The sequence below is a fragment of the Peromyscus maniculatus genome, chromosome 8 (assembly GCF_049852395.1).
Source record: "Peromyscus maniculatus bairdii isolate BWxNUB_F1_BW_parent chromosome 8, HU_Pman_BW_mat_3.1, whole genome shotgun sequence".
In the NCBI taxonomy this organism is placed as follows: Eukaryota; Metazoa; Chordata; class Mammalia; order Rodentia; family Cricetidae; genus Peromyscus; species Peromyscus maniculatus.
In genome coordinates this window covers 74,466,988-74,483,075 of record NC_134859.1, presented here as the reverse complement: position 1 = coordinate 74,483,075, position 16,088 = coordinate 74,466,988, and the positions used below count along the sequence as shown (strand labels likewise).

General features: G+C 43.2%; 1 protein-coding gene across 6 annotated transcripts in view; it reads right to left on the bottom strand.

Moving 5' to 3' along the window:
* Positions 1–8,985: 8,985 nt before the first annotated feature.
* Tex14 (testis expressed 14, intercellular bridge forming factor) overlaps positions 8,986–16,088 on the bottom strand; it is a 137,623-nt gene continuing 130,520 nt past the window's right edge. For all 6 annotated transcript variants that reach the window (XM_016001764.3, XM_076577631.1, XM_076577633.1 and 3 more), the window contains 4 exons: positions 14,222–14,314; positions 12,107–12,216; positions 9,897–9,948; positions 8,986–9,347 (listed from right to left, as the gene is read on the bottom strand). In XM_016001764.3, coding sequence (XP_015857250.1) covers positions 9,311–9,347; positions 9,897–9,948; positions 12,107–12,216; positions 14,222–14,314 — 292 coding nt within the window. In that variant the 3' untranslated portion in view covers positions 8,986–9,310. The remainder of the gene's footprint in view (positions 9,348–9,896; positions 9,949–12,106; positions 12,217–14,221; positions 14,315–16,088) is intronic.

Below are 16,088 nucleotides of genomic sequence, written 5' to 3'. Positions count from 1 at the left end.
CTGGTGCCCCCAAAGCTAGAGGAGCTGGACCACTGTGAACCCCCTGAGGTGAGGGCTGGAATCAAATGCAAGCCCTCTGCAAGAACAATCTGTGCTCTTAACTGCTGAGCCCCTCCTCTTTTGACAGGTTCTTAGGAAACCTAGGTTGGCCTCAGATTCTCCATCCTCCTGCCTCAGCTTCTCAGGTTGTGGGAATTACAGGCAGGTACACCTGGCCCTTCTCGCTTTTTCTTACTCGAAGAGTGACTTTCCTATTTCAGTGGTCATTGTGGACAAAAAAGAAATGGTTACTTTTCTTCTTTACATTCCTTTACCTTCCCCTTCTGGCACCGAAATGACTATATGCAACCTTCTATCACTGACTCAAAGATCAAGGTCGTTTTGTTTGAGACAGAATCTGACTGTGTCACACAGGTGGCTTCTAACTCATAATCCTCCTGCCTCAGCTTCCTGAATGCTGGCATTACAGATGTTAGATCTTGTATAATATTAAAGGGACCAGCCTTAATATTATAAATATTATACATCCCAGGGGCTCAGGAGAGAGAACTACTAACGGTGAGGACTATTTTCAGGAAATAGAATCTCAGTACACCGAGTTCTATAGTCCACTTGCTTTAATTCCTCTGGCATAACATCCTTTATACACAGCTTCAGTTCTGTTCTCATGCCTAGCTCCTTTCTTGTCTGATTTCTCTCTATACTTACCTATTGCTCCTTCTAAGTTCTATCTTAATTCTCTCACCTTAACTCTGCCTCATCTAGGTCCTTTTCAGCTTGTTCTTACCCAGCTAGTACTTCCCCATCTGGCTCTCCCTCATCTTCCAGCTCATTTCTCTAGTACTCTCTTCTAGTCCTTCAATCTAGTTTTTCCCCATCTCAGTTTGTTCCTCTCAAGTTCTTACCCGTCTAATTCTTCCATTTTCTTTTCTCTTCTCCATTCTGTGCCCTGGAAGTCCTGGTATGTAAAGGGAGGGTCCAAGCCAAATTGTGTAAAACTATTACTTAACGTCCACCTGAATTTAGCTTAAGTCAGAAGACTTGCACATGGGCTGTTATCACTGTTAATCCTCAGAAGTTGGGCGACCACCTGGGCGGTGTTTCCTGTAGTCCTTGAAAGTGGCTAAGGGAGATATCTGATTCCAGAGAAAGCCTTTCCTGAGGCTGTTCTCCAAATACCTGAAATGTGTATGTCCAGAGAGTGATCCATCCACACTGTTAGCCCTTCTTAGGGAAAAGTCAATTGAGAAAACTATGAAGGCACACATGATTTTCATAACAGAATATAGCTGATATATAACAAGCCAAATAATACCAAAACTCCTTGGAATTTGGCTTCCTCTGGAGGAATTCCCTGATCCCTCCAGGTAGTGACTTTGCCATAACCAGCTGAGTTCTTATGATATGTTCCTGCGGCCCACAGCAGTTAGGCTAAGTCTTACCTTCATGTTTTTGTGCACTACACTGACCATTCTCTTCTGTTAGTTTTTCTTCAGATGAGTTATGATAAAATTAACTAGGTTTATGGTTAATTATAATGGTATTCTAATCTCTACAAGGACTTGAATTTTAATTATTTCTAAACTCTTTCTATTCCCCCAAATTAAAGGAGTTTGCAAGGAATTACAAAAAACTGAAGTTATGTAAAAGGACCACTTTCGTATTTTAATAAGTATTTCCTACATCTACCATATGTAGACATTATAAAGCTATATAAAAGCCCTATTATATCCACCAGATTACTACTAAAATTATTTCGTATGTCACAAGCATGTTTCCATGTTAATCCATATGAATGATATGATTTTAAATGAATTCACGGGCTAGAGAGATGGCTTAGAGGTTAAGAGCACTGGCTGCTCTTCCAAAGGTCCTAAGTTCAATTCCCAGCAACCATGTGGTGGCTCACAACCATCTGTAATGAGACCTGGTGCCCTCTTCTGGCCTGCAGGCACACATGCAAGCAGAACACTGTATATGTAATAAATAAATAATTCTTTTAAATGAATTCACTTATGGTTATTTCATAATTTTTAAACCAGTCTTTTACTATTGAACATTTGGGTTATTTCCAATAGTTCAATATTAAGAACAAATCTGCAACAAGCATCCTGTGTACAATATATCATTTCTGTGTCTCCCCCTTAGGACAACAGCTCTTTATTTATTAGATACATTAATTTTATTTTATGAGTATTTTGCTGTATGTATATGTGTACCATGTTCATCATGCCTGAAGAGGTCAAAGAAGGCATTTGACCCCTGGAACTGGGATTAGTGACAGCTGTAAACCACCATGTGGATGATGGGAACTGAACCTGGGCCCTCTGCAAGATCAGCACGTGCTCTTAACTGCTGGAGCCAGCTCTCCAGTCCCAGAACAAGTTTTTCATCCTGGATGCACATTTGAATCTCCTGGAGAGCTTTTGAAAGCTCACACATAGCCTCAAATTAAATAAATCAGATAATTCTGGGGTAAGACCTAAACATCAATATTTGTTTTACACACACACACACACACACAGTGGGGGGGGGGATCCTCTTCAGATGGTTCTAATATGGACCCAGTGCTTAAGGCTACTATTTTAAGGCAAAGCCTTCTAAATCCCATGCAAAGGGGCTACCAGGACCAGCAGCATAAGCTCACAGACAGCTTATTAGGCAAGGGCTTGAATGCCATCTCAGAATTCGTATTTTGTTTTTATTTAGTAGTGTGTGTGTGTGTGCCCGTGAGAGAGAGAGAGAGAGAGAGAGAGAGAGAGAGAGAGAGAGAGAGAGAGAGAAGGAGAGAAAAATGAAAAAATGTATGGCTCGTATGGCTTTGTATTCACTGAGCTACCCCACCACCAGCCCCATTTCCATCATTCTTAAGTCTCCCCGGTGCGGTCTTGAGCTACCTCAGGGAGGGCTACTGTGCCATCTATACGTATTAAAAATACATTTGCTCCAGTGTGATCACGGGAGGGTCATGAACCCCCTTTGAATAAATAGTCTTTTCTTTCCTAACCTTCGGTGGTTTTGTGAATATTGAAATTAACTGCTCACTTAACATGTTAGCTGAATACCCAATATTGTAACAGGGCATCAGACCTTAGCATGACTCCTCGATGAGATCCAGGACAGGGACCAAAACGACATGGAGAAACTCTGTCTCGAAGAAAAAAAAAATAGAGAAGAGAAGCTGGGCAGTGGTAGAGCACACTTTTTAATCCCAACACTGGGGAGGCAGAGGCAGGTGGATCTCTGTGAGTTCCAGGCCAGCCTGGGCTACAAAGCGAGTTCCGGGACAGCCTGAGTGACACAGAGAAACCCTGTCTCAAAAAACCAAAAATAGGAAAGAGAACTTTCTGACAACTCCTATGCTGTGCAATGGTCTATAACCCCCCTCGCCTAATCTTCCAGCCTCACCATACCTTTCAAAAATGATTTGTTCTGATGCATGTGGGTGTTTTGCCTACATGTGTCTGTGTACCATGTGTGCAACTGGTGCCCATGCAGGCCAGAAGGTGGCTTTTGATGCCCTGGGAGTGGAGTTACAGACGGTTGTGAACTGCCATCTGGGTGCTGGGAATAGAACCTGGGTCCTCTGGAAGAGAATCCAGTGCTCTTAAGCACTGAGCCATCTCTCCAGTCCCTCACTGTACTTTCTGACAGCTTCCCTATGACCTATTCTCCTCTCTCACACGGGCCTCTCATTCCTCAGTTCAGTGTTTCCCACAGAGCTCTGCACCTGCTGTGCTTGGTGCTGGATGCTCATCCTCCAGTCACAAGCCTGGCTCCCTCCTATCATTCCAGCCAAAGTTTAAAGGTCACATCTTCACAGCAGCTTCCGTTGAATCCCTTATTTAATGTTAAGTTGCCTCTTAGCATCTAGATGCAATTAGTATCATTTTAATCTATCTACTATCATAACATTTACTACTAATGCCATTTGGTCATTTCATAGCTAGATAAACTCTAGGACAGCAGAGACTCTGCTTGGCTCACCACTGCTTGAAGGCCTAGGGCAGTAAACTGCATGTAAGAGTCAGTAAAAAGATTTCTAAGGCAGACATGGTGTTCAGTATCTGTAATTCCATCACTTGGAAGGTAGATTCAGGAGGATCAGAAGTTCAAGGCCAGCCTTAAATTAGATGTAATGATATGGAAGAGCCACTTGAGAAGGCTGCTGCAGCGTTTCTCTGTGTCGCCCTGGCTGTCCTGAAACTCACTCTGTAGACCAAGATGGCTTTCAACTCACAAAGACTCATCTGCTTCTGCCTCCCAAGTGCTGGGATTAAAAGTATGTGCCACCCATGTGGGACTTGATTTTTTAGATGTAGTGAGTTAAGTAATGAGAGTCAAGGACAGTTTCTGGCTCTCTGGTTTGAGTGGATAACAGAACACTAACACAACTGATTGGAAAGGGAATCTAAAAGCAAATGAAGCTAAGATTGTGAGTTCAATATTGGCTGTATCTGTGAGACAGCAGAAAGAAATCTGAAGGAGACACTGAATGTATGGACAGGCATATGAGCTCAGAGAGAGGCCTATCCCTAGACTCAACGCAGATCTGAGACTGTTGGAACACACACTCTAACTGGACGCATGGACGTAAACTAGGTCATTGTCTTAGTCACTGTTCTATCGCCATGACCGAGGCAACTCTTACAAAGGAAAGCATTCAACTGGAGCTTGCTTACAATTTCAGAGGGTTAGTCCACAATCATCACGGCAGGAAGCAGACAGGCACCACACTGAGAGCTTTACATCCTAATCCACAGGCAGGGAGGAGGTTGGGGGAGACCTGGGGCCTGGCATGGGCTTTTGAAACCTCAAAGCCCACCCCCAGTGACAGACCTACTGCAACAAGCCACACCTCCCAATCCTTCCAAACAACTGAGGAGGAAGCACGCAAACCTAAGAGCGTATGGGGACATTCTCACTAAAGCCACCAGTCACCCGGGAAGACCACTCAGAGACAAGCTAGAGGTGCAGGCTGACGTGGAATAATAAGAGAGAAAAACTAGGAGTATAATAACATGGATGAAACGGAGGAAATAGGTGGAGTGAGTGAGCAATTAACAATGGGGCGAAAGTGACTGTGAGTTAGAAATACGGAAGGCACTGGTGCCCTGAGGAACTTCTAGAGAATGGAAGTGGGATTCAGATTGTAGTGTGCTGAGGAGAGGGAGGGAGGTGAGGCACCAAAGATATCGAGTGTAGTGTTTCCAGACCTGCAATGAGAGAAGTCAGCGGCTGAAATAGAGGTGGAATCCAGGACATGCTGTTTATGTAGTGCTGAGGATGGGACTTGAGGCCTCACACATGTGAGGTAAGCTCTCTGCCACTTAATTTGTCGTTAGGACTTATTTTTATTGCTTTTGTTCGTTTGTTTTGAAACAGGTTCTATTACTATATGGCTCCTAGCTGGCCTGGAACTCATTTTGTAAACTAGGTTGGCTTTGAACTCACAGATATTTGCCTGCCTCTGCCTCTCAAGTTCAGACATTAAAGGTATGCACCACCATAGCTGACTAAAATTTATTATTATTATTATTATTATTTTAATTTATGTGTATGTGTGCACTGTTGTAGCCCACTAGGTTTCCTAGTGGCTGTACCCAGCAGGACTGCATAAGAGGTTGATTGGATCACGGGCCTGGGTACCAGGGGTTTGGAAGGGTCTACACTTGACTGTAATTAGCAAGGGGGAGGTCTTTTGCTCAACCCCTTGGCATTGTTATAAATAGACCTTTGGAATAAAGTTCTGGGCCCCTGAATAAGGATCCAGGCTCACCTGTTTCTGTTTCTCTCCCCTCTATTTCTAACTAAGACTCTTATGCCTCATTCCTCAAGAGTCCCTGGGGTAAATAAATGTGGGGGCTGGTCCGCCACAGTGCACCACATGTATTTGGGTACCTGTGAAGACCAGAAAAAGATGTCCGATCTCCTGGAGCTGGACTTATAGGCAGTTGTGAGCTCCCTGATACAGGTGCTAGGAACTGAACGCCAAACCTCTAAAAGAGCAGCAAGTTCTCTTAAATGCTGAACCATCTCTGTAACCCATCTTGTTGCTTTCTGTAGTCAGGCTGGTCTTGAAATTACTCTGTAGTCCAACCTGGCCTCCAAACTGCAATCTTCTAGCCCTTGACTCTTAAGTGCTGAGATTATAGGCATGCACCACACCACCAGGCCCACCCAGGGAATGATGTTTAAAGATAAGAAGATCTACATGTCAATGCTTATGGAAGGTAATGAATAAAGAAGGAAGTTTGGGAATGGGGAGATGGCTCAGTGATTAAAGCATCTGAAGCACAATTGTGGGGACTAGAGTTCAGATCCCCAAACCTACGAGATGAGAATGGCCTGTTTTAGTTAGGGTTTCTATTGCTATGAAGAGACAACATGACCACTGTAGGTGGAGTTCTCCTGCCCTGATTGCCTGCTCCCAAATAACTGGCAGCCACTTCCCAAATAATTGACTCAGAGACTTAATATAAATGCTCTGCCAATAGGCTTGTTATTAGCTATATACTCTTATACTTAAATTAACACATTTTTTAATCTATGCTTTCCCAGGTGGCTTGGTACCTTTTCTGGGGCAGAGTGCCCATCTTGTTCTCTCTGTGTCTGTTGGCAACTCTAGATTCTGCCCTTCTTCCAGCACTCTCAGTTTGGCTTTCCCACCTAACCTTATTCTGTTCAGCTATTGGACACTCAGCTTGTCTATTAAACCAATCACAGTGACAAATCTTCACAATGTACAAAAGAATTATTCCACAGACTATGGCAACACTTATAAAGGAAAACATTTAATTGTGGTGGCTCGCTCACAGTTCAGAGGTCAGTCCATTATCATCATGGTGGAGCATATCGATGTACAGGCAGACATGGTGCTGGAGAAGTAGTGGAGTGTCCTACATCTTGGCTTGCAGGCAACAGGAAGTGGTCTATAAGTTACATTGAGCGAAGCTTGAGCAAAAGAGACCTCAAAGCCTGCCCCAACAATGACACACTTCCTTCAACAAGGCCACACCTACTCCAACAAAGCCACATCTCCTAATAAAAGTTGAAGCTGTTAAAAAAAGCTATGAAAGAAGGAAAACTCTGAATGGACAGAGATGAAAGAGTGTCTTGGGATAGGAAGGACATTCTGTTAGGATAAGAGAAAGTGGGAAGAATAAGTACATATAGAATACACTGGTCTGTACTTAAAGAGAGACTGCATATAGCCAGGCAGTGGTGGTGTACGCCTTTGATCCCAGCACTCAGGAGGCAGAGGCAGAGGCAGATGGATCTCTGTGAGTTCAAGGACAGCCTGGTCTACAGAGCGAGTTCCAGGACAGGCTCCAAAACTACACAGAGAAACCCTGTCTCGGGGAAAACAAAAACAAAAAACTGCATCAGTTCTTCCACAGAGATTGATGTGGTCGTGCTATGAGTTGTGATGATGGGAAGCTGAGTTGATTTTCACCTAATGGCTTGTACTTTCTTTATAAAGTTAGATGTGAGAGTAATTGACTGTCAATGGGAAATGAGGGGCTGAAGCTTGAAATGGCTGACAAGAGTGACAGAAGCAGCACCCTAAAGAAATGGTAGGGCTCCCGTGTGGAAGAAAAGGCTTGATGTGCACAGTATCTGGTACACAGTGGTTACTCTATCACCCTCAAGTGCCTTCTACCAGCATTGTGAGTATCAGTATTGACCTGTACTTCATAGTCACAGGCCACAGAGAGGAGTCTATTCCCCAGAGAGATTACAGTTCTTTTATTTTCTACTTTTTGAGACAGGGTCTCTCTACAATAGCTCTGGCTGTCCTGGAACTATGTAGACCAGGCTGGCTTAAAACTCAGAGATCTGCCTGCCTCTGCCTCCCAAGTGCTGGGATTACAGGTGTGTGCTTACCATACCCAGCCTAAATTACAATTCTTATCTGTAGGCATTAGTGTGATCTTAATGATTATGACTTGATAATGTTATAGTTATATAAGCCATCCACTTCTCATGTAGTGTCTGCTATTAGTCTTCACATTCTTACATGTAATTGTCTCATCAAATAGAGCAAGTTTTTTGAGAGGAAAACTGTACCATAAGTCTCTATATCCTCACTGTTCCTTACATGTAGTGTTATTTGTAAACTGGGGAGTGGTTTTGTTTTGTTGCTTGTTTGCTTTTACAATTTTTATCGTATTTGTTTATTCATTGTGTGTGTGGAGAATTGAGAGCCGGCTCTCTCCAGCTTCCACACAGGTCCTGGGGATCAAATCAGGCTGTCAGGTGTGATGACAAGTGCCTTTAGCACTGAGCCATCCGGCAGGCCCCTTGTTGTCTGCTTTCTTTGGGAAGGGTCTCACACTGTATCCAGACTGGCCTGAATTAAGGCCAGCCTCTGATTCAGCCTTCCAAGTGCTAGAATTGCAGGCATTCATGAGCTACCACACACCCAGGCAACTTACTTGTTTCCTCTGGTTACAACAGTAAGCAACTGTTTCTTTGCTTGAAGGTAACCAATGTGTACTTTCTATTTTATCTGTACAGGGAAATTTTCTGTAATCTAAAATGTATGAATATGATCATCCACAATAGGAACCATCAGGTTTTCACAACAAAGACCTACTACTCACCAAGATAAAACAAAATGCCAGTGCTGCACAGCAGTGCAGTGCTTCTGAGAAAAGTTGCTATTCATATGTGAAAATTCTACATGGACACCAATCCTCTAGATCCCAGTCTGGAAACACATCTGGATCTGGCTAATAGTCACAGAGAGGCTAAACATTGTGATTTTAGTTTTATCACAGTTCCATTCTTCCAATACACTGATGCTGAGGTATATATCCAAAATATGTGGAGATGTTGTTGTTCATCTCAAAAAGTTCAAAATTAATTAGTGTTTCGTTGCTATCTCCTAGTAAGCTGGTTCTAGACAGAAGGAAAATACAGCAATTTTCCCAATCCCCAAACTAAAGCCCAGAAATAGATCTTACACAATCAGCACCTAACTAGTATTAAAAGTAAACATTTTATTATATAACAAAACTCGTTTCAAAAACTTACATCAATAAAATCAAAAGCCATTCTGAACACAATAAAATGTTTGCCATTATGGTCACCTTGCACTTTTCAGAAACCTGATTCAAATCAAATGATTAAGCATGCTCCGCATTATAGGGCCACGTTCTTGTGCCCACAGCAGCAGCAGAACAGAGTGTGAGTTACAGAACTGGAATCACTGTCCTCCAGGCAACTGATGCAGACAAAAGAAGAAAGGAGGCCACAAGCCACAGCACCTGAACTCAGGCTGGAACCGCCTCCGATCCAGTTCCAGTCACTCTGACAAGTCGCTCTGATCCAGCACAATTATCCTGTGTGCACAGATTTGAAAGGAAAAAAAAAAAAAAAGGAAGTTTTGAGTTCACACATAATTTTAAAAATTCTTGTGCAGTACTTGGGATCACATCCCAGGCCTCACACAAACCAGACAAGCATTCTGCCACTCAGCTCATATCCTAAGCCCAGTGTGTATGTCTGTGTGTGTGTATTTAAAACACACACACACACACACTTCCTATTCAGCTGAAGTCACAGAAAAGGAATTTTGTCTGTATAATCAAGGCAGATAATGATCAACAACATGTCATGAAAAGCAAGATGACTACAAAGCAGGCGACAGCAGCATCTTTCATATTCCCTGTGTATGAAAACCTGTCTTGAACAGACATCACTTAGTTAAGCAAAGTTGGGATTAATTTCACCTTATATTTATCAATTTTAGATATAAAACTACAAATTTAATGGCTTGGTGTGAATTCAATCTGTTAATGATATTTATTTAGAAACTGGTAAATATTTTAAGTCTGCTCATGCAATCTAAAAAGAACCAACTCTGACCTATAAACATGCTATCTCATTACCTGGAAGGTTCAGACCAACCCAGTCGCTTCCAAAAACAGGGCTTTAGTTCATCTTGATGAAACACAAGAGGAGAAAAAAAAAAAGCCTGGTTACTTTCTAGGTCAAGGGCTGTCAGAATTCAGTATTCACATTAGAATGCTCTTTAGTTTACTGTGCTGTTTACTGATTTGTTCTACTTATAAAGATACAGCTTTCCTGAAAGCACAGCTAATGGTTCCTTCTCCTAAAATCCTATAGCTAGCTCCCTGTGATAGCAACGGGTACCAGTGGCACTAATTCAGAGTCCCTGCATTACCTTTCCAAATTCCCTGAGTTATCTTCTCAGTGAATTCATTCTTGGCTAAATGTCCATCTACTCTGGGCCCCATGCCAATCAGAGTTTCTGGAGGAAATAAAATGTGTACAGAGCTAGTACAGATAAAGATTTCTTAACAAAGTGGCTATACACAAAGGTATAATTAGAGTTAAGGGAACAAAGAAGGGTTGCCAAGGCATCTATTGGCTAGTAGCTGTGGGAAGAAGCCTCAGTGGAAAGGAGCTGAGCAGTGTGGATGGGCGGCAGGACAGTCACTGGAAACTGGGGGAACTGGGGGTAGGAAAGAGCATACTTTGGAGGGACACCATGGTGACCAGAGGCAAGGTGCTCACGTAGGTAGGAAAGGGAAGTGACTGACAATTTTCTTGCCCTCTGATCTCCTGCTAGGGCCCCCGTTGGATAACAGAAAGCCAGGAGTCGCAGTCCACAGGGCAGAGAAGGAGAATGAAAAGGGACTATGGAAGGGATGCAAGGAAAACTAGATGACCTGAAAAGGTGACCATCTAACCCCTGAGTAAAACAGACATAGAAGGAGATCATTTGTAAAGGTAATTAGAAGGCTGATACTCTATTAGAATCACTTTGAAATAAAGGTTAATTTATAACTTTTACATGACTTAAATTCTGTTATTATAAATTATATGATTTCTTCAGTACCCACGTGAGCTAAATTTAAACTCTTAAAATTTTATCTTACATTTATGTGTGCATGTGTGTGCATGCATGCACATGGGGGATAGAGGACAACTTTACTGCAACTGGACCTCTTGTTTCCTTATGTAGGTTCTGGGGACCAAACCTTACGTCCCTCAGGCTTGGCGGCAAGATCCACTGCGCAATCTCAAAGCCCTTGGTTTTTGTTTTGTTTTTAGACAAGGTATCCCTGGGCTGGCCTTGAGATCCGTGGGTGATCCTCCTGCTTCTACCCCTAGTACTGAGGCATGCATCACACCATACTGAGCTTAAATTTAAAACACTTTTGAATATATTTAAATGCAAAACAGCTCTACAGACAATGTACAAATTGAGGCTCGCCCATGGCTTGTTTTAGAAACAGAACTAAAAAGTCAGGAGTGTCGGCTTGTGCCTACAATCCCAGCACCTGGTAGGTAAGAGGACTGTTTGAGTTTGAGATGCTGAGTGAGGCTGGAGTGCGATGCTGTCTCACAAAACTAAAGAACAGCCAGGAGGTTGTGGAGCACACCTTTAACCCCAGCACTCAGAAGGCAGAGGCAGGTGGGTCAAGGCCAGCCTGCTCTACAGTGTAAGTTCCAGGACAGCCAAGGCTACACGGAGAAAGCCTGTCTTGGAGAAAAGAGGGAAAAAAACCAAAAACTGCCAGGCGGTGGTGGAGCACACCTTTAATCCCAGCACTTGGGAGGCAGAGGCAGGCGGCTCTCTGTGAGTTCAAGGCCAGCCTGGTCTACAGAGTGAGTTCTAGGACAGGCTCCAAAAGCTACACAGAGAAACCCTGTCTCAAAAAACCAACCCCTCCCCCCCAAAAAAAAGCAACTAAAGAAGAAAAAACCCAAATTTTGTTGTTACTGTTTTGTGATGAAGTTATGTTGGCAATTCTCAGAAATGCTGAGCTGAACTGCAAGGAAAAGGACATTACCACAGATTAGAAGATTGTGTATACAGCATCTGGGAAATATTCCTTAAAGGCTTTGATGGGCCAAGTGGCGGTGGTGCACGCCTTTAGTCCCAGAACTAGGAGGCAGAGGCAAGTGGATCTCTATGAGTTCAAGGCCAGCCTGGTCTACAGAGTGAGTTCTAGGACAGCCAGGGCTACACAGAGAAACCCTGTCTCGAAAAACCAAAACAAGAAAATAAGCCTTCCCTGGTCACCCAAGCCCAGGAAACGCAGACTACATAAGCATCATTCGCCCACACCTTCTTCCAGCGCCCCTGAGAAGCTGTCTGAGTTCCTTCTCTCCAGCTTGTTGCTTTCTTCCCTTTTCCTCTTCTGTTCAACAATGTCTTCATCTTCGGGTTTTTTCTCCCTTTAATGACAATGATTTAGGGAATTAAACACATACATAATAGTCAGGGGAACAAGACTATGCTCCAAAATAAACATAGAGTACTTAGAACTGGTGGGGTGTTCCTACAGGGTCAAATGTCAGTATATTTATGTACTTCTGATTTTTATTTATCTTTAATCTTTATTTCATTTTTATTTTATATATATTTTATAAACAGGATTTCCTAGATAGCCCTAACTGGCCTGGAACTCTCTAAGTAAACCAGGCTGGCCTTGAACTCAGAGCAATCTGCATGCCTGTCTCCAGAGTGCTGGGATTAAAGGCATGTGTCACCATGCTGACAAGGCTAGTTTAAATATATGTTAACTCACTTCATTTTCAGAACTCTATGAAGTAGTTCCTGTTACCTGTCAACATTGTGTGATGTGAAAACCAAGGCACAGGAAATGACATACTAAGAAGTTTGAGAATGAGGATCTAACCCAGAAAGCCTATGTAATCAGAGTCTGTCTTCAACCACTAGACATGCATAGCTAGCCTCTAAGGGAAAAAACGAGTATTTTCCTTATATTATGAGCAGCATTCTCTTTGAAATAACTACTACCTTGTCTTCACCTCCCTCAAGCTCCCTATGATGTGGGAAGTCTAAATAAGCATCTCACAGTTGAATCCACATTCTCCTTAAGAGCAGAAACAGCTACCCCTCTAGGGTCGGGGAGAAGATAAAGTCACCTAGAGCAAAAGGGGCTTTTCCTCTGTTAACCTTCACGAACATAATCAGAGGCAAAGGCCTGTAAGTTGATCTTCTACTTCTGTGCAAACACTCAGGACCAGAGAGTCATCCAGTCCACTTGGGCAGCTGCAGCTACTGTTGAAATGGAAAGGCTGTTTCTTCTCTAATGGCTGTGGTCACTAGAAAGTTTGTGCTTCACCTGTAAAAATCGATTACTTTGCAACATCTAGTCACCAGCTCCATCCTTTGGGGCAGAAGACAGTAAGTAGACTCTCTTCACTTTACAGTATTTCAGGCATCTGAGGGAAGCTATCAAATTCTCCACTCCTCTGCTCTTTTCAGGCCGAGTCTCCCTGGCTCCTCAGCTGTTCTAATATGACCTGGTTTCCAGACGTGACTACTCTGTGTCCCCTCTGTGGATTGCTAACATCCACTAGAAACTCATCGTAGGAGTCCTCCAACAGTGCCTTCGTTCCCTGTGGTGCACTTCCTCGTTTCTGTGTGCCCTGCATTAATGCTACATGGACCTTTTTAGAAACTAAGTGCTGGCCATATAGATTAAGACCTCCTGCCCTCAACATCATTTTCAATAAAAAAAAAAAAATTATTCAGTTAGGTTTTCTTTCTCACACTGTATGCTTTTGAATCTAAAACTTGCCAATTTCTTAACCTTACCATTTTTGTTGTTATACTTTGGTTTGTTTGAAGCATTGTAGAATGTTCCTAGGCTGACCTTGAACTTCTGGGCTCAAACAATCGTCCCCTTAAGATTTTTTAATAGCTGAAACTACAGGTTCACACGACAGCCATGCCTGGCTTCGTCTTTATCTTTAGAGTGGCCAACATTTCCACTTGTCAAGATAATTTTGGATTTTAAGTCTATTCATCACATTAGCATTCACTTTTAGATTTGTGTTCTCTGAAAACTGGATATCTATGCCTTTCTGATTTAACTCAAATGACTGATGAAATGTTGAAGGTGGGGGGCTAAATCCAATCTTAGAGCTCTGCTATCAGTCTCCTAATTGGTGTCCTGGGGAACAGGAGATTGGAGGCAGAGGCAGGTGTAAGAGTGAAGACACATGGGAGTCAGGGCTGGCTGATCTACAGCCCTGCAATGCCATCACCAGACATTCATTCTCCAAAAAGCTGAAAGCCTAGCTACTTCCTAGGGAAAAAAAAAAAAAGACAGAAACCGGGAGCCTAGGATTCTATCCCCTAGGCACATAACACCTTGTATGTTCTTTTCTGTGAAACATAAGAAATGATTCCCTATCGGGGAAAGACAACCTTGTAGAGCCCTTGGAGGGGTCCAGCAGTGCCACGTTCTCCTCAGGTGACTGCAGCAGTCTTTCCAGGTCCTCATCAAGAGAAGAATGAGCTCTGTCCAGGGCAAATAAAGATAATGGTGACAAGAGTCATTTTCTCTCATATTGCTGTGCAGTGAAAAGGTTCTTAAAACCAGTGCTTTCACAAGAACTGAGTGAACGTAAGGTGTGAGACTGTGTCTAGACTCCAGAGGTCACTTGTCTCTAACTTATATGTACACTAAAATAGTCCTTTAGCTCCTTGACAAAACCCTGGAACCCATGAGATCACTCCCTCCAATGCCAACTGTCTCAATTATAGGTTATTAAATTCAGTTTCTATATGAGGTTATAATTGTACATGCTTTCTGTGTGTTTTTCTGAACTACTTCTGAGGCTAGAAGATAAATGGTATTTTTAGAAGGTCTAAAATGTATTTTCTAACTGAAAAAAGATCTTCCATTCTATAGTAGTGCCTAGGACCAACCAATCACATAGCACAGAGATAGCTGAGCACTGTGGGAGACTGCTTGTGGGCAATAATACTGCCAGCCTTTTGAAAAATTAAGATAAAGGGGCTGGGGAGAGGGTTCAGTGAAAAAGTACTTCTCAAATAAGCAGGAAGATCAGAGTTTGAACCCCTAGAACCTACATAAAAGCCAGACCACCTGTAATCCCAGAATTTAGAGGGCAGAGATGGGGATCCCCAGGTCAGGCTGGCTAGCTAGACTGGCCACACTGTAAGCTCCAGGTATGATAGGTCAGTGGGTAAAGTATTTGCCTGCTGACCTGAGGTAGATCCCTGGGACTCACATGGTGGAAGGAGAGCATCAGCTCTTGCAAGTTGTCCTCTGATATATCCAGTGTGCTGTGGCCATGCCACTCCCTCCACAAATAAATCAACGTCAAAAAGGGAAGAAATAACATGTAGCCCAGGCGGGCTTTGAACGTGCTATGCATCCAAAACTGGTCTTCAATTTCTGGTCCTCCCACTTCTTCCATCTGAGTGCTAGCTAGCATTACAAGTATGTGTCCCTAGGTGGAGTTGATGCGGTGCTGGGGGTCAGACAGAATGCCTCAGCTGGGCGGGTGGCGCACGCAGAGGCCGGTGGATCTGAGTTCGAGGCCAGCCTGGTCTACAGAGTGAGAGCCAGGACAGCCAGGGCTACACAGAGAAAGCCTGCCTTGAAAAACAAACGACCCAACAGAAACCACACATTCCAGGCAAGCACTCGACCAAGTGAGCCGCACCCCAGCCCCAGCAGCTGACCTGGTGACAAGGTACCAAGGACTTTACACTTGTATAGTCAAATGTAACCTGCTTTTTGTTGTTGTTCTGAAGAGAGAGTCTCTATGAAGCCCAGGCTGGCTTTCAACTTTGGTCTTCCTGCTGGAAATAGAAAACACATGCCACCACGCCCAGCACTAACTTGACCTAGGGCACTCATCTTTCTCCTAAATAGTCCACATAGCTTTTGCTCAAAGAGATGGACTATGGTGGAATAGTGACCACACATCACTGACTAGAGATTTCTCAGGGCTGGTGAGATGACTCCGTGGATGAGCACTTGCTACACAGCCCTGACAACCTCCACAAAGCTGCCCTCTGACCTCCACACTCAGATCATGCGTGGTATGCATGTGTGCTCCCATACACCACACAGAAAACACAGAAAATTATGATGAATGAAATTTAATAAATACAAATGTTTAAAAGTGTTCCAAAATGTTTATTGGACAAAAAAAAAAGTCTTCTCCCCTTTGCCCCTTTGTTTTCTGTCTCCTCTAAAAAGAAAAAAAAAACTGTCTCAGCTCTTAGGACTCATCTCCTTCTGTGAATCTGTTTTAGG